At 43.5% G+C, this 25,397-nt stretch overlaps 1 protein-coding gene across 1 annotated transcript; it reads right to left on the bottom strand.

The window, feature by feature from the left end:
* Window positions 1-6,926: 6,926 nt before the first annotated feature.
* MEPE (matrix extracellular phosphoglycoprotein) lies at window positions 6,927-16,560 on the bottom strand. The gene is made up of 5 exons (XM_039541765.1): window positions 16,532-16,560; window positions 15,128-15,193; window positions 11,945-11,998; window positions 10,186-10,278; window positions 6,927-9,128 (listed from the first exon to the last, which is right to left on the bottom strand). The coding sequence occupies exons 2-5, from the start codon at window positions 15,179-15,181 to the stop codon at window positions 7,269-7,271; spliced, it is 2,061 nt and encodes a 686-aa protein (XP_039397699.1). The 5' UTR covers window positions 15,182-15,193; window positions 16,532-16,560; the 3' UTR covers window positions 6,927-7,268.
* Between the last annotated feature and the right edge of the window lie 8,837 nt (window positions 16,561-25,397).

The raw sequence follows: 25,397 nt of genomic DNA, 5'->3' as shown, positions 1-25,397 counted from the left end.
AGCAGAACTCTCCACTTTCTCGGGTCAGCGGCAGGGTTTTTACTCCCCTTTGCTCAGGTGCAAATGCAGTGAAGAATCAGGCTGGTTGGGGAAGTGGTGTGTCTTGACCTCCAGTGCAGGGTTGTGCATTAGAAGTGCAAGTAAGCCCCAAATGCAGAGGCCTAAATCCTGAGCTACGCACCATTCCCTCTGTACTGCGCCTATCATGCAAAGGGTCCAAAAAGCAGATGCATCTGCTTAGGAGGGGACTTCTCTACTGCCCCCTGGTAGGCCTGGCATATGACTTAGGGAAGGGAAGGGCCGGCAGGGTCCATGGTCAGAGTTCACTGCATTGTGGCCGTCCCTGACTGGTGGAGTGCTCCTAGGTGGAGCCATAACTAGCCATGCATAGATTAGAGGCTGCTATAATATAGGTTGGAGCCAATACTGATGCAGAACGAGTCTCAGGAACAAGGCATTACAATCAGGTGCCCTCCGCCCCTTCAACTGTGACCACAGTCTCCTGGGCATGACTGAAAATCCGAGCTTTAATATTTAACAAGAATATTTTTAATTTAGTTATTCCTATTAATAGTATACAATATGTATAGGTAGGTCTAAAAATACACTACGGAATTTCCCTACTGGAAATTCGAGCTACCATTATTCATCCATCTTCTAGGTGTTCCATATGGCAACTAGATTTTGGAAGAGAGCAACGGGATTTTTTGAACTTTTGGTTTCTCCAGAGACTAGCAGAAGTATTGTAATGGAGTCTATTGGAATTTCCACTAAAAATCTTACTCTGAATGTGCAGCATTAGAGATGGGCTGAATTGGATCAGAAAAACTGAAATACTGCTACACCTGGCAGTGCTAGAGGCCAGTGGGTATTAGATGTTATTTTAGGGCTTTAAATTTCTAACATGAAAAAGCATGCAGATATAATCACTATGCACCAGAACTTCAAGGTGCTGCCAGTGGGAGATGCAGGGCCTTGGCAATAGATACAGTTAAGTAGCACTGAATGAAAGGTAGATTCAAGTTTTTAAGAGTGCATAATGTGTAAATACCCTAGAAACTAATGAGAGAACATTATTTTTCATTTTCTTTTTAAGGAAAATATCCTTTAGCTTTCCTTCCAAGATAGAGTATTGTGCATCAAAGAATCTGTGATGAAAGCTTATATATAATGAAAGTAAATGGTCTGTCCTTAATTCATGCATGAAAAACCCAAATTTGGCAAGAGTTTCAAATGCAGCTTGAATGAAGGTGTACTATATTTGGAACTACTTACTAGTCCCACTCTGTGTTTTGTGGGGGCACAGAAAGCCTTTCCTAGAACTTTACAGAAAGAGGTCTGTTATGTGAATAGAGATTCAAATAAAACCCTTTGCTTTGAATGTTTCAGTTCCCCCACAAGATGGCGCCATGGTATTTCATATAATTGTCAACTAGCGGACTTTGGTTTTGATAGATCTGTATAATAATCTTGATTTGACAGGATTAGATTCACAGTGGCAATGGGTTACGCAGAAAGGTCACGTTTCTTTCTTTATAAAACTCCACGTATTTTACAACATGCCTGTCAAGCTTTTACTGACAAGACATGATGGGAAATAAGTGAGATATATAAACTGTATCGAAAGAAAGGAGGGGGGACCAGGAAGGAGCCAGGATGATCTGATAGTCTCTCCTGGAAGGTGTGTACACATATGTCCTGGGATCTCACCCCCACTTTGAGCTTTTGGGTTCAAAGATGGGGACCCGCATGTATTCTGCCACCATGTCATGGGGTCTCACCCCCACTTTGAGCTTGTGGGTTCAAAGATGGGGACCCGCATGTATTCTTCCCCCACCCTAACCCTTAGGGTAGGATTCCTTCTCGCTGCCACCACCCGATTATTCGGTGAATCGGGACACCCCTGTTTCCCCCCTGTCTCCCTTCAAAGACACTCCCTGGGAACACAGATCAATTCACAGAGGAGGAACCTTCCCCCTCCCCTCTCTTCCCTCTCTCCAGCCTGCTCCGAAGAGAGATACCTGGATTCAAACGCCTTGAATCTCTACACACAGGGAAGCAGCCCACTTCCCCCTCCCCTTCCCCTGAATTTCCCCAAGGGAAGGAATTAACCAAGTCCAAAGAAAAGAAAAGAATTTATTAAGAGAACAAAAAGAAAATACAGAATCTCTATGAGCCCAAGCTGGACACTCATAGGGTATAACCGTATCAATCTTTGGAGAGAATTCCCCCTCCCCCCTTTCTCAGTCAAAGCAAAATCAGCAAACAGGAATAAAGCATTTCCTTTAGCAAACACACAATTGTAAATGTAGAAAACAAATCATAAGACTAATTCGCCTTTCTAATTAATACTCACTATTAATTAGTAGAAACTACTCCAGGAGAACTTGGAGACATGACTGGCCTTTCTTAGATTCAAAAAGAGAACTCTCACAAAGAACACAGACAAAGGCTTCCCTCCACAGAGATTTGAAATTACCTCGTCTCTGATTGGTCCTTTGGTCAGGTGGTCACCAGGTACTGCATGTTAACCCTTTACAGGTAAAACAGACTTTAACCCTTAACTATCTGTTTATGACAACATAACTTTGCTCTCTTTATCTTTCATTGTTGTAACCATTGTCTTACAGCAATTTGGGCAAGGGCATCTCCAATGACTATCTATAACAGTGCATCCTTTGCTTCCTTTGGAGCAGGTTGGGAAAGGGGAAAAAATCACATAGAGGAATTTTGTGTTTACAAATTCCAAAGATGTCTTTTTGCTGTATGGCCTATTGGAGGTACTTCTACACCCTAAGAATTGAAGCTGGGTCTTCCAAGCCAACACCTAACCACTGAACCATTCTTCCTCCCTTCCATGGCTAAACTCCATTTCGAATTATCAGTCTGAGATGGGCATTTCTGGCACTTGGCCTTTTTTAAAAACACCCTCCCTGACTGCCTCAAACCGATGAGCAAGAAAAGAATCCTCTGCTCCCTCACTGCCTCTATGCTCCACATGTCCTCCAGCATCACTGGCAACCACAGAGGGCTGGATTGCAGACTCTGCCCCTGGGAAATTAGTGTTGCCAACTCTTGTTTTGGCCCCTGCTGGAGCCAGTCTCGGAATGATGTGAGAAGCTCCAGCCTTCACGGGAATTTCAGCCCCGACAGGAGGGAATAACCTTGTCTGATTGGCTGCCTTGCCCACTTGCCCACCTCCTGGGGAAGAGCAGCTAATCAGGGCTGCTGGAGGAAACAGGCAGAACTCTCCTCCTTCCTCTTAGGAACCAGCGGACTTTCTGGGGGAGGGGAAGGGAAAAAGGAGCAGCAAGATCCCAGTGGCTCAGCTCCCTCCTCCCCCTCCCTTCCAGTGAAAAATGGCTCAGTCTGCCCCTCCCCGTCCATGCAACACCAGGGCTGGGATAGGGAATGGGCTGTGTAGAATGCCAGGAGGGAAGGGCAGAAGGGCACCCCTCTGCAGCTAAACCCCCACACCTGGGTGTGGATAGTCAAGAACCCGAGGAGCTGCAGAAGGAGAAGAGGTGCACTGAGGGGCAAGGGCAGCTGCAGAGGGACTGGGGAGGGGGGTGGGAGCACAAAACTCATTAGAAGTTTGGGGAGAAACTGGAAGCTCTGCACCATCAGGCAGCCAGCAAGATCCCTGGGGCCAGCATCACCTCACGGTATACATCTGGGACAGCTGGTGACATTGTAGCTGTCAGACACACACTGGGGGAAGGGGGGGTCAAAAATCAAAAGACAGACCAAAAAAACAAGACAACTTTTTTTTTTCAAAGTCGTGGGTTTGGGGTTGGCAATACTGGGAAAGAGCCAGGTGTAGGCAGGTTAAGTTAGCAGTTACTGTATTTCCTCTACTGAATAGGGATGGCTGCAGAGCTGAGGAGACTGACAGAAGCTTCAGCAGTTTTGAGGCATCTCGTGAAACCATTTGGTTTGCTGCTCCACACCCCACAATGTAACCGACTCGTGGTCATTTATCACACTGGTGTGTGCAGAGCCAGCCTACAGATTTTGGGGAGGGCTAGCAAAAATGATTCTGTGAGGTACACCCTCCAAATTTAACTGCCTGATTTTACACACAAAGAGAATCCTTGGATCCTCCACGCTGCCCCAGTATTCTGTTGCAGAACTGGAGCCAGCTGTATTATGACAGGTGTGGCAATTGCCTGCACAATCCTGGACAAACATTATTGAATTACATGCACGTATCTTAAGAGCTCATTGTATTAGAAGTGCAAGTGTTTGTGTTGTTTTGGATTGGATTGTAACTTGCATAAGGAGACATGACTAATGTAAGCCTTGGGAAGTGTTACGAGCATCAAAGGACTCTTTTCAACAATAGGCTGAGACAAGAATGAACTGTTAGTTGAGTAGATTTCTAGGAAATACTTGGGAGGAGGGGACTGCAAATGCCCACCTCCAGACCTGATGTTTCAAAGCTCCATCCTGGGGAGGGGACCTTTGTCTAGGAATTAGCTATTCCCAAAATCAAAAGGCCCAAAAAGCATAGAGGAGGGACTCTTGGAGTCCTGGGTATGCTTGTTCTGAGCTAACAGCTGTTATGAACCTGTGATGACAGAAAACCCCCTTGGTGGGGTTTGAAGGACTGTTTGCTGGCCAGAGCCCTAAGGAGTTGGAGTGATCTCTGGTAAGCTTATTAGCACGCGTGTAGGTTCTTTTTATTGTTTTTATGTTTTCTCTGTAATGCCTTTACCATACGAATACATGGGCTGGTTTAGAAAGAGCGGTGTGGTAACTTCACCGTGGCAGCAATTACACCCTTTACTGTCTCTGAGGAGAAAAGCAGAGCAGGCTGGCTTACTTTCCCCTTTGCTGGGGAATTCACAGCGTAGGCAGGGAGCTGTGCATCCTGGAAAAACCCTGGTCCAGAGGAAGAGAGACGTGTCTCTCCACACAGGCAAGATGATGGCTGAGGAGCCAGAGGCCTAACTGTGTCTGCCCTTGCTGGATCATGAGGGGGAAAGACAGATGCAGTTGCCCTGAACTGTGACAGTATGTTCTGTACAACCCCAGGAATGGTTTTACATTTTCAAATCTATTTTTGCAAGGAAAAGACACTTACTGGTACTTCTTTTCAGTGAAAGCTGAGTTTTTTCTTTACCTTTCTGGTTTTCTCCAAATCAGAAGGGCACATGCCCATGAACAGCCCAGAGCCTGAAGTCTGGCTCTGAACATGGCCCAGAGATGGTAATAAACAGCTGCAGGGCCGTCTTTGGGCTGTATTACAGTGCTAACTCAAGCTACAAAATATATAAAACTCACAGATTTTCTGTGGAAAGGGAAGGCCAAAGCCAGCTATGAAAATGGCCTTAACCAGACTTTCTTGGATAGATCGCCAAAATGAAGAGCGTGTGTTGCATGTTCTGAGTTAGTGCTTCCTGTGCTACTGAAAAGGACCTAAAATGCATTCCCAGGTTGAAGTATAGAGGAATCTATCTATGGTCAAAGTTGTTGTGCTTTAACTTGCAATGTATTTGGATCCCTCTCAGCAGCACAAGGGTGTACACCGTCCCCTTATGCTCACCTGAAGCATTAACTGAGATGTTTCTAAATATTCTGGAGTCAATGGTACTGCTCCAGGTTCTAAGCATTGCGTGTCAGGAATCAAGGCCTGCAAAAAAGCCAGTCTCCAGGCAACCTAACAAGTGCAGCTAGCCTGGAGTAGGCTACTTGGCTGGCGACACTTCCTGATTGGCTGGAAGAGTCAGCAGACTGCCTCTTAAACCCAGCAGTAGCAGTTCAGTAGATGCTCAGAACATTTGCCCATGGCTGTGATAGAGCCTGTTCCTACCTGGGACACAGCCTTGCCTTACTTCAGGTAACCTGGTTCTGACCCTTGGTTCTGAGTCCTAACTTCGGCTCTGACCTCTGGCCTCTGACTCTGGCTCGGACCCTTGGCTCCAATCCCTAACTATAGACTCCTGCTCTAACCACTGGTTACTGACACTGTGGAGCTGATTCTGGGCCCTGCTATAGGCCTCATTCTGGTGTCTGCAAAGGCGTCACAAAGGAGTCTGGGCAGCATGGGGCCAATGCAAGCAGCCTTAGTTACACTAGTGGGTAGATGCCTAGTGGGTAGAACACCTTTGGGACACAGGAGACGTGAATTCTATTAATGGCTGTGCCACTGACCTGCTGGGTAACCTTGGGGAAGTCATTTCAGTTTGGCACCTCAGTTTCCCCATCTATAAAATGGGGATAATGATACTTTCCTCTCTTGTGAAAGGCTTTGAGATCTTCTGATGAAAGCACTGCTATACACAAGCTAGGTATTATTTTTATATTATTATTAAATAGCTCAGCCTCACAGACTCTGGTGTCAAGAGTGTGCCGGGGTAGGATCTATTGTCCAACACAGCAGGCCAGAATCCAGATGGCACAATGTAGCATAAAGCCATTCTTGCCCCCTCCTATTCTTGTGGCTGCATCCTCGGTGCTGTTCCTTTCAGAAGACACAGCACAGGATCTACCACTATGTTTTTCATAGTAAGTGTTTGCAGGATTAGGGTTCTTATATTATTCATTTTTTCAATCAGTGGTGTTGTCTGAAATGGCTTCAGAGGTTTCAATTGCTATTAGCTCCTGAACTAATGAGGAGATTCTCGTGTAATTTTTCAGAAAACTCCTTCTGTGCCCAAAGAGAGACATACATGGTATTATTCATGCATAAGAAGCAAAATTAATTTACACTTCAAATGCAAATGTCAGTTCAGCCTTAGCTAGCTGTTTCTCCATAATATGTGCACATAATGTTTTCATTTTAAAAGAAATAACTAAGACAGGAGACTTTCTTATTGCTTATTTAATTGTAACATATTATGCCAAAATATGGATATTTTAAGATTTTGCTCAACTACTTCATAACATATTTGACCTACAGCAAATCTATAAACTGCTTTCAAAATATGAAATGTAGTCAACCCTCAACCTATATATATTGTATTTTGGCTATGCTATTATAGTTTATAGTAGTGGCTTCCAGACTTTAAAACTTACCCTGCCATAACTAATAACTCAAAAGTAATTGGTGTGCATATTTAATATTAATCAGTGTAGTTATAATGGCTTCTTATTCAATACTATAGTCTAAAGCAACCATCATGTCAGGTGATCCCAGCCCATGTCCTACTAGTAGTTCGTATCCCACTTTGACATTTCAGTATCACTTTCAGTGTTAGACCTGCTGGCTTATGGAACATGGTTCTCAGAAATGATACCTCAGTAAATGAAACGGTTCCTGTTGGCTAGTGCTCGTGAGAATAACCAGTCTCTTGCTCTGCCATCTGGCTATGGCTGTCACTCTGATTATTCTCAGCCGAGAGACCATATTCCTCATCCTGAATACCCTGAGCTGATTGGTAACTGCCAGGCTGATCATTCTGGTAATCCTCATAGGACTGGTGACTATCACTCCTGCTTGAATTTTGACTGTCAGACGACTGGCTTCTGTCATCATTGTTGCCATGAAAGCTCTTAGCTGACTGGTCCTTTTTATCATGACAAATGCCCTTTCTCCTTAGGCCTCTATCACTCCCTTGACATGCCTTGGCTGTGTATTGTCTGTCAGTTCCAGTATTGTTCTTCTTGCTCTTTTCATTAGTCTTTATAACATTTCCATCATTACCAAGGACATAAAAAGTATGAATTTCATCAGTTTTCTTAATTTTATTAAGATGCTCACTGTGATCTTGAGATGCACGGAGTCGAGTATCATCTTTGCCCCTAATATACTTGTGACTAATGTTTTCTGTCTTTGTAGTGGGAACTCTAGCGCTGGTCTTAACATTGGCACCATTTCCAGGGGCTTTACTGTAACTGGTACCTCTTTCTGTCAAATCATTTTTGCCATCTCTAAATCTAATCCCAGTAATGGTTCTCCCCTTTTCTGGAGCTTCTGTGTAACTAATTCCCAATTTACTCTCATAGGCATTTCCATTACTCTTGTTAACATCACTTCTATCTTTGTTGTGTGTCTCGGTGAAACCAGGTCTCTCCACATGACTACTAACGCTCACATTAATAATGCTCCTTTCACCTTTATCTTTCTTAAGTGATTTGGTGACATCGGGTTCCTGTATGTGACTGCTAACCTTCCTGCTAGAGATATTATTTCCACCTTTATCTTTTTTATGTTTCTTGGTGGAGCCAAGTCTCTCTCTCTGGCTACTAGCTCTCCCACTAATGTTATCTTCCCCTTCCTCTTTGATATGTGCTTCAGTGACATCTGGTTCTTCTGCACAACTACAAGCCCTCCCACTAAGGATATTAACTTCACCTTTTTTATGTTCTTTGGTGAAACCAGGTCCTTCCACGTGACTGCTAGACTTCCCCTTAATTGTCTTAACTTTGTCTGTGGCTGGAAGATACGTGTAATCCTCTGTGCCTTCTGTGTCAACTCTGGCATCGTCCATTTTTTCTGGAATATCTGTAGAACTATTGCTGGTGGCAACATCCTCTTCATCTTTGTCTAGAAAGCCTGTGTAACCACTTCCCTCATTGCCAGGCTCTCTATCTTTGGTGCCATCTTGGTCTGAATAACCAGTACTTTCTGGGTCCTGACTCGTGCCTTTGTTTTTCTTAGAGCTATCTCTAGCACTATCACTGACCTTGGCTTCATCTTTTTCTCCAGTGACATTAGAACCAGTACTGTCTGGTTCATTCTTACTGGTTAGTCCAGCTCCATCTTTGTCTTTATCTTTCCCCAAAACTTCTGTGTGACCAGTGCCCCTTGTATCCTGCTGACCACTACCTCTGGCATGGTGGGCATTAACAAAAATGTGGTCTAGAAAATCTAGGTCACCACTGCCCTCTATGTCAGCAATAATATTCCCAGTAGTAATCTCAGTGCCATCTTTGTGTATAATGACCTCTAAGTGATGATGGGTGTCCCAGCTGCTGGTGTTTCCATTAACTCCAATAAATTTCTGTCTGCTATCAGAAATGCTTCTGTTCTCGGATGTTCTGGCAATTCCATTTTCACCAATGTATTTCTGGTCTTCACCTCTCTTTTGTATCCTGGAGTCTTCTTCTGTAAGCTTTGTTAATTTGTCTCCGTTGTTAAACCGGTGAGTAGAAACATTGCTTTTATTATTTTCCTCTTCTTTCTAAATTGTGGTATAAAAGTGAGATGGTTGATTTGATCAGAGAATATTCTTATGCAATATTAGATATATAAACTCATTATATGTACATGTTTTGTATCTATTGTTTATCTATATACATAAACATACACACACATTTTTGTTGTGAATTTATTATCTGGATAGTACTGGCAACTGAAATAACGTATTTATTCCCAGAACACATTCAGCACAGACAGTGGCAGTAGACTCTTCCACACTGTGCCCTGGTAATGTGCATCCAGTCTGATCTCGAGGCAAGGAAGGCATTCAGTTCTTCACCATAAAGGGGGGGACGAAGGGTGGATGGGATGGTCCTTTAAGAAAGTAGGTTCTAGCCCCACCTGGGACTAGCCTTCAAATGAATATAAGCAATATACTGTGAGAATAGTAGGTTTGCTTTATTAATGGGTGAGCTTCAATACAAATTAACCTCATAGTCAGTCATTACTAGTCAATCATTGAACCACCGAGGCATCTATAAATGTGCAATGACTTCAGTACAATTACTCATGAGCTTAAAGGGTACAACACAGGAACTTAGTTGTTTGTAGTCTAACCTTTGACTTCTGCATTTTGAACTTTACAATATGTTTTGCACAGGATTATTTTATATAAAATAAATAGTAATGTCATATGCTAGTCCTTGCATCTTGGCATTAATCAGTTGATTTTAAAATAAACAGGCACAGTACACTTCCATTCTTTGTGACCAAACTTACTTTCCACACGAAGCAGGTGTGATGTCACAAATAGAGGAGTCCCTAATTCTTCAGAGGGCTATGGGCACTTTAAGGACAAAGATGGCAATAATAAATCACTAGCAACCAAAATATAACAATTGTAATCAGGAGAAATCAGAAAATGTAACAGAATCTGTTTAGAAAGAATTTTACTTAGAAAATTGCCTATGAAGTGTTGGCTACTCTTCAACCACTGGACTCCTAAGGACAATGTGAAAATTGTGGTTTCTTCAGTTGCAATTCTCCTATTCTGTTACCTACACACATACTAAAGAAATATCAATTTAGAGTTCTCTTACCTTTATCTGTGTCTGATTTTTTCGGATTGAAGATGCGTACACATACTTAAATATATAATACCCATGCTTGAGATTATGGCCTCTCACCAGTATCTAGGACAACAGAATATGACTTTAAAAACTTAAATATTATTGAAGAAGTTTTCTGTTTTAATTACAGTTCAGTGCCTTCTATTTATTTCAATCAAGTCTGTTCGTATCACTTTGAATGATGTAAGTGACTTGTGAGATGACAGCCATATGACCACGAGGGGGCATATTTTGTCTTCTGCAGAACATCATTGCAGGATGGATAATAGCCATGTTCATCTGAATAGGGAATTATTTAGTTTATCTCTTTTATTATGGATTTGTTTTCAACTCTCACCTTGTGCTTTCATTTAGAATTTGGACTTTCTCTGTTAGGCAAAATAAGAGTTCAGTCACTGGTGGTAAACAAACTAGTTAAATTTGTCTAAGATCCAAATTGATTGAAATAATAGGAGGAAATTACATGATTTTTAATATAAATAATTTAGGTCCTGTGAGAGGTAATAGGGTTTTTTCTTCCATTAATATTTATTTGTTTCTGGTAGTGCTCACAATGAGTTGTGACAAACACAAACCCTGTAGAAATACAAAAGAAGACACAGGGGCCTCTTACAGGAGTGGGTAGGTGAGGTTCTGGCCTGCAATATGCAGGAGGTCAGACTAATGATCATGATGGTCCCTTTTGACCTTAAAGTCTATGTGTCTGAGTCCTTGCCTAGACAAATTTACTGTTTCAAAACAAACAATTCAAGCTATATATTCAGCTATATGCAATTAATAATGCAGCCTTTACAATCCTAAGTAAATCTCCTTATCAACAACTAGGCCTAGGACCTCTAAAACCTTCGTCAATCTATTCATCTATGGTTCAAGAAACTCGTGCCTGTACTTCAACTATAGAAACAAGGTTCAGGGTGAACACTCCCTGCAAAACATTTAAGCATGTGCTTAAGTCCATCCCTGTTCAACAAAAGGGTTAAGCTTTAGTGCTTTGCTGAATAGTGATGGACTGCTGAATTGGGGCCTGTATTTGTAGTGAAAATGGAGCGGGTCCACTCCTTTTGCTTAGGGAGAAGATACAATAGAGTTCAGTGTAGAGAAAATTTAAAGGTTGCAAATTTGTCCTGTCCAGGGAGGCGATAGAGACACTGGTGTCGGAACCAGGAGAGCCAGGGAGCCATGTCCCAAGAAATATAAGCACAGAATTCATGTCCCCTGCAGATTCCCCCTCACTACCCTGCAGAATAATAGATTCTGCCAGGGAGGCTCTGCAGTAACACCTTTCACCCACCAGGGGCTGCTGTAGCACCAGAAGAGAGGGCAGCTGGTTCACTGCCAGAGCAGCCAGCCATGGAGAGGGAGGGGGCACTTTGGCCTTGTCCCTCCCCCCGCCACCCCCCCCCCCCCACACACACACACTTCTGCAAAGGTTCCAGCTCCCTTGGATAGAGACAGTTCTTGACTTTTGCTCTTGTCTGGATTCACCAGGATATTTTCCCTTCCACCATAGATCTTTCTGAACTGGCCCTCCAATGTTCCTATACAACACGGTGGTCTAAGAACCCTGTGAAATTTCAGTCTCCTTTCCCAGTGCTCTCTTGGCTAACTTGAAGAAGAATACGTTTTTTCTAAATACACATCCCCACCTTACTCCCTGCCCCATATCCACACACTTACTAACAACACTTTAGGGAAATTAGATTTCTGTTAGGATAATAACTGAGTTTACCTTGTGGTGTTTGCTGCAGTTCTCTTTGGCTTTTCCAGAGTGTGACTGAAACGCCTGAGAGGAACAAAAGAGCAAAGCTATCAGGTAATGGGTTCTGTACTACAACTAAGGGATTCTCTACAGATGTTCTGAAAAATGTAATTCGCTGTAGTTAGACTTTCATAATACATTGTACTATCGTGCCCACGCTGCAACTTACAGCCACGATTTTGTTCCTGGCTAGAGGGTTGGCCCCATTAATCACTTACAAGTAATAACATTTGGTTTGTATCCACCCAACAACTTTTGTGCCATAATTGTGTGTTTGCATTCACAATAAACAATCTGCCTCACCATGTTTTTGAATGCATTCTGGGTGACGAATCACACAGTACCTTGGGAGCAGTTACATATGCTTTGGAAAATGGGCAATTTATGAATATATGGACCAAGCACAAGAAACATACACATGCAAATGACTGCTCTTCTGGATAGGAGACTTGCCATAGCATTGTGGAGACTGGCCAGTAGCACTGAGGGCTGCTCCCTCTCTGAGTTTGGGAGCGATTGTACTGGAAGTGAGAGTTTCAATAAAGAGAGCCCCACTGACTACTGCTAGTAGTTCTGTACTTATTTTTGTGTCCCCATAGCGCTTTTGTGTTCCTGTAGCGCTTAGGAGCCGAGTCATGGACCAGGATCCCATTGAGGAAGGTGTTATACTAGATGGGCAAGACTTGGATGAGATGCTCTGTGCCAGGTTATTCAGAATGTTAATTGGGGAAGGGAGGGAAAAGAGGAGTGAATTCTTGGGAGCAAGGATGTGTGCTTATGTTAGTTTGCCTGTCCTCCTGGACTAACCTGGTGTCAGACAATAATTTCTTTAGGTGCAATAACAAATTAATTCTTATTTAACAGCATTCCTCAGTCTTTTTTAGGCATCTGACAGGATTTGATACAAGGGAATCAGACCAATGTTATGGGTGCTCATACGCATTACTGGAGTGTGACAGGTGGTAAATGGCTTTTCTGACACTGCAGGCTGCTGCAAAAAGATGCCTGTAAAGTGCAGTGATGATGCTTCTTTTTCCTAATAACTGAGGGATAGCTGGTGGAAGTTCTATAAGTCTTGAAAGTCTGAGATGACTTAGCTGGAGTAAACTGGTGTAGCACCATTCACTTCAGTGGAGCAATGCCAATTTACATTAGCTGAGACTCTGGCCCATGGTATCCATTTGGGAGGGAAGGTAGTGGGAACCATTTTTATTATATATCAAATGTCACAACAGGTGTCAGCAACTGGTGCAACTCCCTGGTGCTGAAAACTGCATACGTGTAGCTAGGATCCTTCCATGTTTAAGACCATTGCAGAAACATGATTGAGCCATGTACAACTGGCTTATGATAGATTATGCATCAGGGATAGTGTTCCTATAAGGTAGGCAAAGAGTAGTGGCCTCATCACATGGGAGATGGCACCCTGAGGTGTCTGGCCACACACAGTTATGGGAGGACGGAGGGCTAGTCTAACCAGCTACAGAAGTCTAGTGATGTGTGCCCATCCCTCACAGCAAAGTAGCCATGGGCCTAAATTGACTGCAATAAATTTCACAGTAAACTCCATATTGGGTGGAATTTTCAAAAGCACTCAGTGTCAATCAGCCTAACTCTGCTCCCATCAAAATCCGTGGTAAAATTCCCCTTAACTTCAGTGAGAGCAAGGTTAGACCATTGCCTGGAGCGTTTGAAAATCCTTCCCATGCTGTTTAAGTACTTTAGTGACTACCATGTGGCACTGAAACTAGCAGACAAGGAACTCCCTTGAGCATCAACACTCAGTTGCTGTGATTTTAACAAAAGGTAAAAAACAAACTGACCAGAATAGTATGAAAGCCATTAATATGGGGTGAAACTACTGTAAAAAGGCAACTGGTAAAACAATTGTCTAACTACTTTCCTTTGTGTCATTGTACTCCTCTACATGGCAATTTCAAATTAAATACCGTCAAAATGGACCCATTTTTGAGTAAGTGGAAGTTACCTAGAAAAATGTTCCAAAATTTTGAATTACTAGTGAATATATTCAAATGGAAAAATCCCATAGATGTTGAATAATTTGTTTGAAAAATATAATGGAATGCATTAAATAAATTATTGAGCGAATATTATTTAACCAGCTCTATTTGGAAACGGTAAGCACTGTAACTACCTTTGTCAAAATTCTGCTGTAACATACATCCCTCCCTCCAGGCAATCTATTGAAGATGATTGGGTTGTACAGGGTATAAGTCAGACAGTAATTTATACATATTATGGGCCTTAATTCTACCCTAATAGATTAGTTCCTATCCTGCTCAACCCCATTAGGAGTTGCAACCATGTATTTAAGGGCAGAATTTGACCATGTATTTAAGACGTTGGGTTTTGCCATTATATTCCAAATATATTGTTGTTGGGAATAGTTCATGGCAAAAAATTACAAAACATTTTAAACACAGAAGATTAATAAACACTTTTATCTTAGTTTATCTTTTGTTTTAACAATATTTCAGGCCCACAAAATGAAAGGGATCTAGGAATTCACTGTAAAGATGTTTGTTCCATCTACCTCATTGTGATTAATAACTTGGGCATACTTCTTCAGCAGTTTGCCTTTTTATTAGTCTCCCCAGTGCTTATATAAAAAGCAAATGAGCCTGATCCAAAACCCATGGAAGTTCATGGAGAGATTCCTACTGACTTCAGTGGGCTTTGGATGAAGACCTGCAAAAAGTCTTGATCTGCAAAAAATGACATTAACGTGATCTATTAGACAACTGTGTTATGAAGTCCATTGTATTGCTTGGTTCACTTCAGTTACTGTGACTATAAAAAGCTGTGGCACTTAGATAGAGGCTTGTCATAAGAAAACTGGAAAAAAAATAATTTCCACCAGTGGCATTGAAACCTCCTAATATCTGCCAGGATATGGTCAATGTATGGTGTTTGCTTTGTTTCACAAAACGACTGAACAAACATTTGGAATGTAAAAGACACCTGCCAGAGTAAGTGTTTTCCCTGGTTCTTTGTTATTTTTTAATTTAGGAGCCCTACAAATGCAGAAATGGTGATGTTGGCAATTCTGATCCCTTCTGACTGTGCTGTGACAGGTTACTGTCTCGTGCCATGCTAAATATACATCTAGAAGCCAAAGAAAGAAATACTCACTGGTTCAGCACAGGCTACGCTAAAGAGACACAGACACAAGAGGGAAACTTTCATCTTCAGAGATTCCTAAGGACATAGAGCAATAAATTATTTGACACGTGTTTTTATCTCAAATATAAATTGTAGTATTCCATGACAATTAGTGTTGCATACAGGAGGGCAGAACTTCCTGAAACCTCAAAATGGGGCCTGTTTGAATTTCTTTTTGGGTGAGAGGGAATAAAAGAAGGAAAGTAATTAAAGCGTTCTTCCAGCTGGCTTCACCTAGTTTCATTTTTCTAGAGCTGTGCAGTGAATCATCATAAGCACTATAAGAAGTGTCTGTAGGTGACTTACAGTAACTTCCTCAGAAGTAAAACACTTGCTCTGAAGACACTGGATGTCTGAGAACATGGAATCATTCTCCCCTGAATCTCTGGTTCTCTTACACTCCAGAGCAGTAGTGACCAAAGGCAGTTCAATGGTGATTAACTTACCTAGGTGTCCCTTATGTGCTCTGACCTTTGGTACCTAACCCTGCCGTGGCTCTGTCTCTCTCAGAGAAGCCTGTAATGGCAGGGGTTGTTGTTGTTTAAGAACAAAGTAATATGGTGTGTGTGTGTGTATCTTACAATGTGTAGTATATGTAGGGTGACCAGACAGCAAGTGTGAAAAATCGGGACCGGGCAGGAGGGTAATAGGCACCTATATAAGAAAAAGCCCCAAATATTGGGACTGTCCCTATAAAATAGGGACATCTGGTCACCCCAAGTATATGTCAGCTCAGTGTTATAGTAATATAGTTTTGTGTCTGACATTAAAGTTATTTCAGGTATTGTTATACACCCCTTGTTAAAGATCAGTTTTTATGGAAGAGGTTCTGGGGAATGTTGTAAACAAATAAGTACATTAACATGTGTAAGGAAAGAAATATAATCATAACTGAAGTAATTAATTTAGCATGTGCTTCATTATCATTCTAAATTAATCTATTGTAAAAAGCTTTCACTAATATTATCTCTTCTGAGTGCTGCTAATTGCTGGACCAAAACTAATAAAAGCCAGGTGCCAAGTGTCTGTGATATATATCAATAGAAACACAAATCATTTGTTTATTAATGCTTGTTAGCATATTCCCTTTGTCCTGCTTGGTCATTGGTGGATTACACAGGTCTAGTCCATACATTATTCTTGTTACAGTAATGCTTATATATAAAACACCTGCAGAAAAACCACACTGTACCACTTATATACAGACATGTCTATATATTATATGCTGTTTGGCATGCATTAAGCAAATTATGCACTGCCTAGACTAAGTTCAGCTACTGTTTATCAGCTTCATTTCACTAGTCAATAGATTTACGCTTGCAGGGAAAAATTAAATGTTAAAAGGCAATAGGGCAGTGGGGCAAGGGAAATTACCTTTTTATCTTCAGAATGCAAGATCTCTTCAGCAGACTTTGTAGGCTTTGTGCACTTTGCTGAAATGTATAGTTTGTTATAATTTCCTGTAGCCAATCAGCTCTTGCTACCTTAGCACCAGCAAACAGTTTGTCAGAACTAGAAGTGCCCACAGATAACTGCGGGGGGTAATTTTACTCTAAAAATGTTTTTGTGGTAAAAGGCAGCTATCAAATGTTCCATCTAGTTGAATAAACGGAAAGTACAGTATATAAATATCTATTTTGAAGTTTAAACTGTTCAGTAATTAGGATAGATTTTAGGACTTGTGCTTCCACTTATGTGATAAGAGGTGTGTGGCAACTTTCAGCATGTTTACCACAGAAGATACATGGAAGGGAATGAAGTTAAAGACAAGGGAGTGTTGTCAAATAGTCAGAGCAGGAGACTGTGGGTCGGGCCTCCATTCTAATCTATTTACAGCTCTGCCATGAGCATGCAATGTTTGATATTGGTGATATCACTTTATATACCAGGCCTCACTTTTCCCATCTGTTAAATGTATATAATATCTACCTACTTTAGAGGGGTGATTTCATCACCTCTTCAGCCCTTTTAGATCCTCAGACAAAAACGCTATATATAAGAGAGATGAAGTTGTGCAAAAGTTAACTTTTTGTTTTCATCTGAAAAATACTCCCCATTCCCAGTGATTTCACCTCTTCTCTAATTTAGCTTTATCTGCTATTTGGACAAAATGGCTATTTTCACAATGAAAGTATGTTAAAAGCGTATATTTACATGTCTCTTTGATGCAGCTGCTATGTTTATTTGAGAAGCAGACTCATTTTTGCGCCTTTTAGCTTGGAAAAAGACCTATGTTTGCTTGAAAATTAGGTCATTGTCAATGAAAAATGGTCATGTTTTGCTTTTAAACAAAAATGTTCAAACCTTTGCAAAATGTTTCACAAAACTGTGCTCATTGTCAAATTTGTAACAAAAAGCACGAATTTTGAGTCATTTAGCTTTTTATTACATATAGTTCATCCATACAACCTAACCTTTTTTGTATATTGTTTTCATAATTTGTTTTCTTGATTTCTCCTCTAGTTGTTGAGCCTCTTCTTTTCAAAATTTATGCTTGTCCCAGGGCTTGTCTACACTACAGGACTATTTCGAATCTACTTAAGTCGAATTTGTGGATTCGATTTGTGTATCCATACTAAATACACAAATTCGAACTTCTGAGTCCACATTCACGGGCCAGCTTCGACTTTGGAAGCGGTGCACTGTGGGAAGCTATCCCACAGTTCCCGCACTCGCTGCCCATTGGATTTCAATGCATGCTGGGGGAAAATGTGTCGTCATTGAACCGTCAATCCCGCCTCCCTCTCTTCCTTGAAAGCGCCGAAATCTGTTCGCGCCTTCTCTGGTCGGTTACAGCGGGACGCCACAGCACTGCGAGCATGGAGCCCGCTGCGATCATCGCTGCACTTATGGCCGTTGTCAACTCCTCGCACGTTATCGCCCACCTCTTCCACAGTCAGATGCTGAGAAACCGGGCGAGGAGGCTCCGCGCACGGTGAGGAGAGTGGCGCAGACCTCTCAGAAAGCACGGGCAGTGGAGATCATGGTGGCAATGGGTCAAGTTCATGGTGTGGAACGGCGATTCTGGGCCCGGAAACAAGCACAGACTGGTGGGACCGCATAGTGCTGCAGGTCTGGGATGACACAGAGTGGCTGCGAAACTTCAGGATGCGTGACACTTTCCTTGAACTGTGTGACTTGCTGTCCCCTGCCCTGAAGCGCCAGGACACAAGGATGCGAGCAGCCCTGACTGTGCAGAAGCGAGTGGCCATAGCCCTCTGGAAACTTGCCACGCCAGACAGCTACCGGTCAGTAGCGAACCACTTTGGCGTGGGCAAATCTACCGTGGGGATTGCTGTCATTCAAGTAGCCCACGCAATCGTTGAGCAACTGCTCTCAAAGGTAGTGACTGTCGGAAATGTCCAGGTCATCATAGATGGCTTCGCGATGGGATTCCCAAACTGCGGTGGGGCTATAGATGGGACTCACATCCCTATCCTGGCACCAGCCCACCAGGCCAGCGAGTACATTAACCGAAAGGGCTACTTTTCAATGGTGCTGCAAGCTGTGGTGGACCATAGGGGACGTTTTACCAACTTCAACGCCGGGTGGGCGGGCAAGGTTCATGTTCAGGAACTCTGGTCTGTTTAGACGCCTCCAGGCAGGCACTTTCTTCCCGGACCACAAAATAACGGTTGGGGATGTGCAGATGCCTACAGTGATCCTCGGGGACCCGGCCTACCCGCTAATGCCCTGGCTCATGAAGCCCTATACAGGCGCCTTGGACACTGAAAAGGAACTCTTCAACTACCGGCTGAGCAAGTGCAGAATGGTGGTGGAGTGTGCGGAGATGGCGGACCTTACTGACTCGCTCGGACATCAGCGAAAAGAATATCCCCGTAGTTATTGCTGCTTGCTGTGTGCTCCACAATCTCTGTGAGAGCAAGGGCGAGACCTTTTGGCCGCTTGGGAGGTTGAGGCAAATCGCCTGGCTGCTGTTTATGATCAGCCAGACACCCGTGCTGAGAGAATATCCCAGCGGGAAGCGATATGCATCAGGAGGCTTTGAAAGCGAGTTTCGCAGAGCAGGGTAACCTGTGACTGTCCACTTGATTTTAAGAGAGCCTGATCATAAACCAAGTTTTCCCCACTTCCCAAGGACGTTTTAAAACTAAGGACATGTTTTAGTAATTAATAATAAATCTTTCGTTGACTTTGCATTTCTGTTTCTTCGTTGAAACATGGAAGCATTCTGTGCTGGTTAAGGTGTGCACTGATGGGTGGGTTTGCAGGAAGGGTGCCGTCCTTGGATAGGGGTTACCATGACGGCTGTGGGTTTGGGCGTTGGAAGGTGAGGGGTGTGGGGGAAGGGTGAGTATCTGCCCCTGGATGAGGTCTCTTTTTGGGGCTCGGGGCACCGGGGAGGATCGTGACTACGGTCCAAATGCATGTGAAGGGAAGCCTGCCTTTACATTCGGGGATGTCAGGCACCAGGACCCTACACATCAAGGAAAGACCGGGCAGCATACACCACTCAGACTGTCCCTGGTGCATAGTGACTGCAGTCGGTGTGTGCCCTGCAGTTGACCCGGCCCTAAATTCTTTACCCTGGTAATGTGGGCTATGCACTGTAATTAAAAATCCCCCCCCCACAAATTCTTCTGACACGAGAAACGTGGAAACAGAGAGTAACAGCAAACCGCTTTTAATAATGTTATACACAGTGGGGGTTGAAACTTGGATTTGGGACTGGGTGATCCTGTAAGGGAAGAACTTCTACAAATTTACAGCGAGAGGTGTCTTGTACATTAGCGCCTGCTGCGGTGCAGTGACAGTTCTCACGGCCCCTACCGCCTCCTTCTTGTCACTTTGGGTGAGGGGGACAGGACTTCTTGGCGTTGGGGCGGTTGCAGATGCACTGCAGGGGGCTCTCCTCCTGCCTGTGGTCTTGCAGAACATCTACAAGGCGCCGGAGCGTGTCCGCTTGCTCCTCATTAGACCAAGCAGCGCTTGAGTCGCCTGCTGGTCTTCCTGCCGCCACCTATCCTCCCGCTCCAGGTGTGTGCGATGCTGCTGACACAGGCTCTCCTCGACTGTCTCTGCTCTGCCGCCTCCGCTCTGGAGCTGGCCATCAGTTCCTGGAACATGTCGTCCCTTGTCTTTTCTTTTAATCTGAGCCAGCCTCTGGATGGCGGGGCAGTCCGTGAAGGAGCCAAGCTGTGTGATGCGAAAAAGTAGGTGATTTCCTTGAACAAATACATGTTTGCCAACAGTAAACACAGTCTAGTCATTTTCAGTTAAGAAGACCAAACAGGGAACCAAGTCTCAGGAGATCTCGAACTAGTCCGAGATTTCGAATACGCTCTCATTGGCGCGCGATTGCACTGGATAGCGCGAGAGACAGCTGCATCCTCTTGCACAAAGTCCTGGTAAGCCTTACAGTACAGACTGCTTATCAGATAGTGCTTAGCTGTGCTCTCCTGCTGGAGGCAATGTGCAAAGCAGAAAAGATGAGCGTTATGCGGCATCTCCCGCCAGTGAAAGACCCTGTATGCTTTTCCTCTGAGGCCTGCAACACGTGGCTGTTAAGCGAGGGTCATTCTTATGCAAAGTAAAACTCTGTTAAGCGAGGGTCATTCTTATGCAAAGTAAAACTCTGTTAAGCGAGGGTCATTCTTATGCAAAGTAAAAGTCTACCATGCACAATAGTAACAGTACACTAATTCCACTAATTAGATGCAGCACTTCCACAACGACATCACCCTGAGGCGTGTCAGGCGCACACAGAGAGAGCGGATGTTAATAGAAGCCCTGCACAGACCAGGACCCTACGCTGCCATGCTCGAGGCGATGGTCCCCTCTACCTGAGGATGGCATGGCGCGGAAGAGTGTGCTTCAACGGAGCACCCAATAAAGCACCTCTCCCAAGAAACCTCTTGCTGAGGCTTTTCCAGCTGCTCTCTGAGAGCTTTTTGAAATATCCCCAGAGGACTATTGCTCCATTGCTGTTTGTGTAGACCTGCTGTTTGTTTAGTTTCATATTTAAAAATGTTTATATAGTATTTCTATTTTTATATAAATCCCTGTTTCTTAAAAATAAATGTTTCCTGTTTGTAGCACTTACCGCCTGATCCTTCCCCTGATTCCGAGTCCTGGTTGGATCTCTGTGAGGGTGATGAAGAGATCCTGGCTGTCAGGGAAAGCGGGAGTGGGTTCGATGTCGCCTGCGCCGCCTCTAAAGACCCTTCCTCATCTTCCCATCGGCGAACAGGAGGGGAACTGTACTATTCCGTCCTCGGAGTCCACCGTCACTGGTGGGGCACTGGTGGCAGACCCACCTAGAATGGCATGCAGTGCCTCGTAGAAGCGGCATGTCTGGGGCTGACTTTTTGATACCCTTGTCTTAGGTCCTTCACTTTCACGCGCACTGCATCGCATCCCGGCTGTATCCTTTGTCTTTCATGGCTTTAGAGACCTTCTCGCTTGTTGGAGCGCAGCAGCACAGACTCCTCGCCCACACAGCGATCAGATCCTGGACTTCCCGGTCACCCATGCTGGGGACCTCTTTCTATTCTGGGATTGCCGGACTCCTCTGCTGGAGAGCTCTGCATCGTTGCAGGTGCATGTGCAACCAGAACGTCAGATTCAAACCGCCCAGACAGGAAAATGAATTCAAATTTTCGCCGTCATTTCCTGTGTGGCTGGCCAGAGAATCCAAGCTCGGAATGCTGTCCAGAGCGTCAACAGAGTGGTGAACTGTGGGATAGCTCCCGGAGCTGCTAAGTTCGATTAGCATCCACACCAAGCCTAATTCGAGCTAGCAAGTGCGAATTTAGCGTTACTCCACCTGCCGGGGTGGAGTACCAAATTTGAACTAAAGAGCCCTCTAGTTCGAATTAAATGGCTTCCTGGTGTGGACGGTTGTGATAAATTCGAATTAAAGTCCTAGTGTAGACCAGGCCCCAGTATTCGTGATTTTTTTACTGCTTTGCAGAATGGTTTTACTTCTTCCACTTTTCCAGAGGTCTTGGCTTGTTTGCACTTTTCCTATAATGTTCTTGTTTTGTTGCTTTTCCAGTTTTTCCCTGTTTGCTTATGCCTTCCAGTATCGCTGCGTTTTGTATTACTGCTTTGAATATTTCCCATCTGATCTGTAATGAGACTTCTTCATTAGCACAAATGAATGGCCTGAAATACTCTCCAAGCGCCACATTGTATGCCTTCTTCACAGAGCTAATCTTTAATTTATCACGATCAACTTTAGTTCCATTTGCGCCCGTCTTTTTCTTCATCTTTAACTTAATCTTTCCATTTGTAGTTCATGATCACTGCAACACTTGGCACTTGTATGGAATCTGACATCCAACAGTGACCATCTGTGCATCTTACTGATAATGTGGTCAGTCTGGGTTTTTGGTTGGCCATCTAGTGAATTGCAGGTAACCTTCTGCATGTCTTTGTGAGGAAACCAAGCATTGCCAATAATCAGATTGTGCATCTCAAAGCACAAGGTAGAATCAATAAGACATACATTAAATGCATTAAAAACTGCTGATAGGTCTCAAAATGTGAAGTCAGGGTTTGGTACTGGTGATAATCAAAAAGTTTACAATGGTGTGAGCGCTGCAGAAGACAGATGATAGAATGCCAAAGAAAATAATGCAAATGCAACCAAGGTCAGTCGGACCAAGAGACAACCACCGACTAGATGGCAGGATGTTGTATGTGGGGACATAACTTGACTTTAGTAATCTTATATCTTGACTTTAGTAAAGCTTTTGATACTGTCTCACATGACCTTCTCATAAACAAACTAGGGAAATGCAACCTAGATGGAGCTACTTATCAGATGGGTGCAAAACTGGTTGGAAAACATTCCCAAAGAGTAGTTATCAGTGGTTCCAGTCATGCTGGACAGGCATAATGAGTGGGATCCCACAGGGATCAGTTCTGAGTCCAGTTCTGTTCAATATCTTTATCAATGATTTAGATAATGGCATAGAGAGTACATGTATAAAGTTTGTGGACGATACCAAGCTGGGAGGGGTTGCAAGTGTTTTTAGAGGATAGAATTAAAATTCAAAATGATCTGGAGAAATGGTCTGAAGTAAATAGGATGAAATTCAATAAGGAAAAATGCAAAGTACTCCATTTAGGAAGGAACAATCAGTTGCACACATACAAAATGGGAAATGACTGGCTAGGAAGGAGTACTGCAGAAAGGGATCTGGGGGTCATAGTGGACACAAGCTAAATATGAGTCGACAGTGTAACACTGTTGTAAAAAAAGCAAACATCATTTTGGCATGTATTAGCAGGAGTGTTATAAGCAAGATACCAGAAGTTATGCTTCCTCTTTACTCCGCACTGCTTAGGCCTCAACTGGAGTATTGTGTCCAGTTCTGGGCACCACATTTCAGGAAAGATGTGGACAAATTGGAGAAAGTCCAGAGAAGAGCAACAAAAACGATTAAATGTCTACAAAACATAACCCATGAGGGAAGATTGAGAAAATTGGGTTTGTTTAGTCTGCAGAAGAGAAGACTGAGAGGGGACTTGATAACAGTTTTCAAGTACATAAAAGGTTGTTACAAGGAGGAGGGAGAATGGTTCTTCTTAACCTCTGAGGATAGGACAAGAAGCAATGGGCTTAAATTGCAGCAAGGGAAGTTTAGGTTGGACATTAAGAAAAACTTCCTTACTGTCAGGGTGGTTAAGCACTGGAATAAATTGCCTGGGGAGGTTGTGGAATCTCCATCATTGGAGATTTTTAAGAGCAGGTTATACAAACTCCTGTCAGGGATGGTCTAGATAATACTTAGTCCTGCCATGAGTGCAGGGGACTGGACTAGATGACCTCTCTCTCGAGGTCCCTTCCAGTCCTACGATTCTATGACCAAGTTGGGCTCAATGGAGGAACAAGCCATGGACAACAATGAATGGCAACATTGTAACTGCTCCCTGTGCCTGAAAAGATGGTCTGGGATGAAGAGAGAGTTCATCCATATCTAATGTAAACTCAAAATAATGATCTCTCACCTTCCTACAGGCTCTCTTTAATATCACTCCTTACTTCCCTTTTCTTCTCTCCATTCACAGCTGTGCATCTCACTTCCTTTCTCTGCATTTTTGTTGTTTGTTTGTTGGATTGTACTGCAATAATACCTAGGACCCTGAGTCATGGATCAGGGCCCCATTGTGCTAGGCACTATGCAACCATAGAATCAAAAGATGGTCTCTGCCCAAATTGCTTACAGTGCAAGTATAAGAAATAGAGACTGGGGAGCCCAACGTAACGATGAGACGCTATTGGTCAGCAAGAAAAGCAGTGGTCACGGCACAGCAACTGCCTAACCACTGTCAACCACAGGGTTGCTTATGTTTGCCGCTCCCCTTCACTCAGCCATTTGGAGTAATCCTAACCCTACCAGGCTTATTCACATCCTCCTGGGCTTTTCTGATTTTTCAAAACTGCACAATTAAACAAACAAATAGCCACTTGTGTGTGAATGACATATCGGTGTGCAAAGCTGCAGGAATTTCATGCAGGAATTGAGCGTGCAGTTGGGACACGTGGTTTTTGAAAATCAGAACTGTGTCACAAAGGCCCATTGGTGGTTCACTACTGTGTCAGCAACTCTTGTCAGGCCTGACATACTCAGTACACCTCACACGCTGGTCATTAGTGTCCCTGTGAAATGTTTGTAACAACTCAGTAGGTGAAATTATGGAGACTCTCTGGTATAGTGTCCTGGAGACTGTACACAAGGGTGACAAAACAGGTCTCTTCTATAAAAAGGGGAAATGAAATGTGGTGGCAGATGCCCCATCCAGGAAAGAGGGCTCTGACCTGCTGCCTCCGAGTTAGCCCGTGGGTAACTCTCCTGCAGCTTTGTAAGGGAAGTGTGTGACCCTGGACACTCCTGTATTCACAGCCTATTCTCTATTGTAATAATTTTTGTACACAATATGCCTTGAAAGGTATCATCTGAAAACTAATAACTCACTGATCACTAACGTTCTTGTGTGAGGTGCGTACGGCGTGTGCATTAAGAGCTATATGCTGGAATTATGACTCAAGTGTGTTTAAAGCAGGCATGTCAGGAGATTTGCCCTAGACAAAGGACTGTGTATTCGATTCTCTGACCAGCATCGTGTTCGGACAAAGACAATGAAAGTCCATTTTCACATAGTAGGCAAACAGGTAGGGGTACAGAGTGGGGCTGTAGACAGGCTTCTAGGCTCAGAGCTGCTGAACCAGGGCTGTCCAGCACAACGGCACTTCAGGCTTGTAGGCTGG

The sequence above is a fragment of the Mauremys reevesii genome, linkage group 5, assembly GCF_016161935.1.
Source record: "Mauremys reevesii isolate NIE-2019 linkage group 5, ASM1616193v1, whole genome shotgun sequence".
In the NCBI taxonomy this organism is placed as follows: Eukaryota; Metazoa; Chordata; order Testudines; family Geoemydidae; genus Mauremys; species Mauremys reevesii.
This window is presented reverse-complemented; position numbering and strand designations above follow the sequence as displayed.

Coding starts and splice junctions, on each gene's coding strand:
- MEPE (XM_039541765.1), bottom strand. CDS start 15,181: ATGAAAGTTTCCCTCTTGTGTCTGTGTCTCTTTAGCGTAGCCTGTGCT. Junction 10,279..11,944: donor ACTGCAGCAAACACCACAAG/GTAAACTCAGTT, acceptor CTGTTGTCCTAG/ATACTGGTGAGAGGCCATAA. Junction 9,129..10,185: donor AAAATCAGACACAGATAAAG/GTAAGAGAACTC, acceptor ACCACAATTTAG/AAAGAAGAGGAAAATAATAA.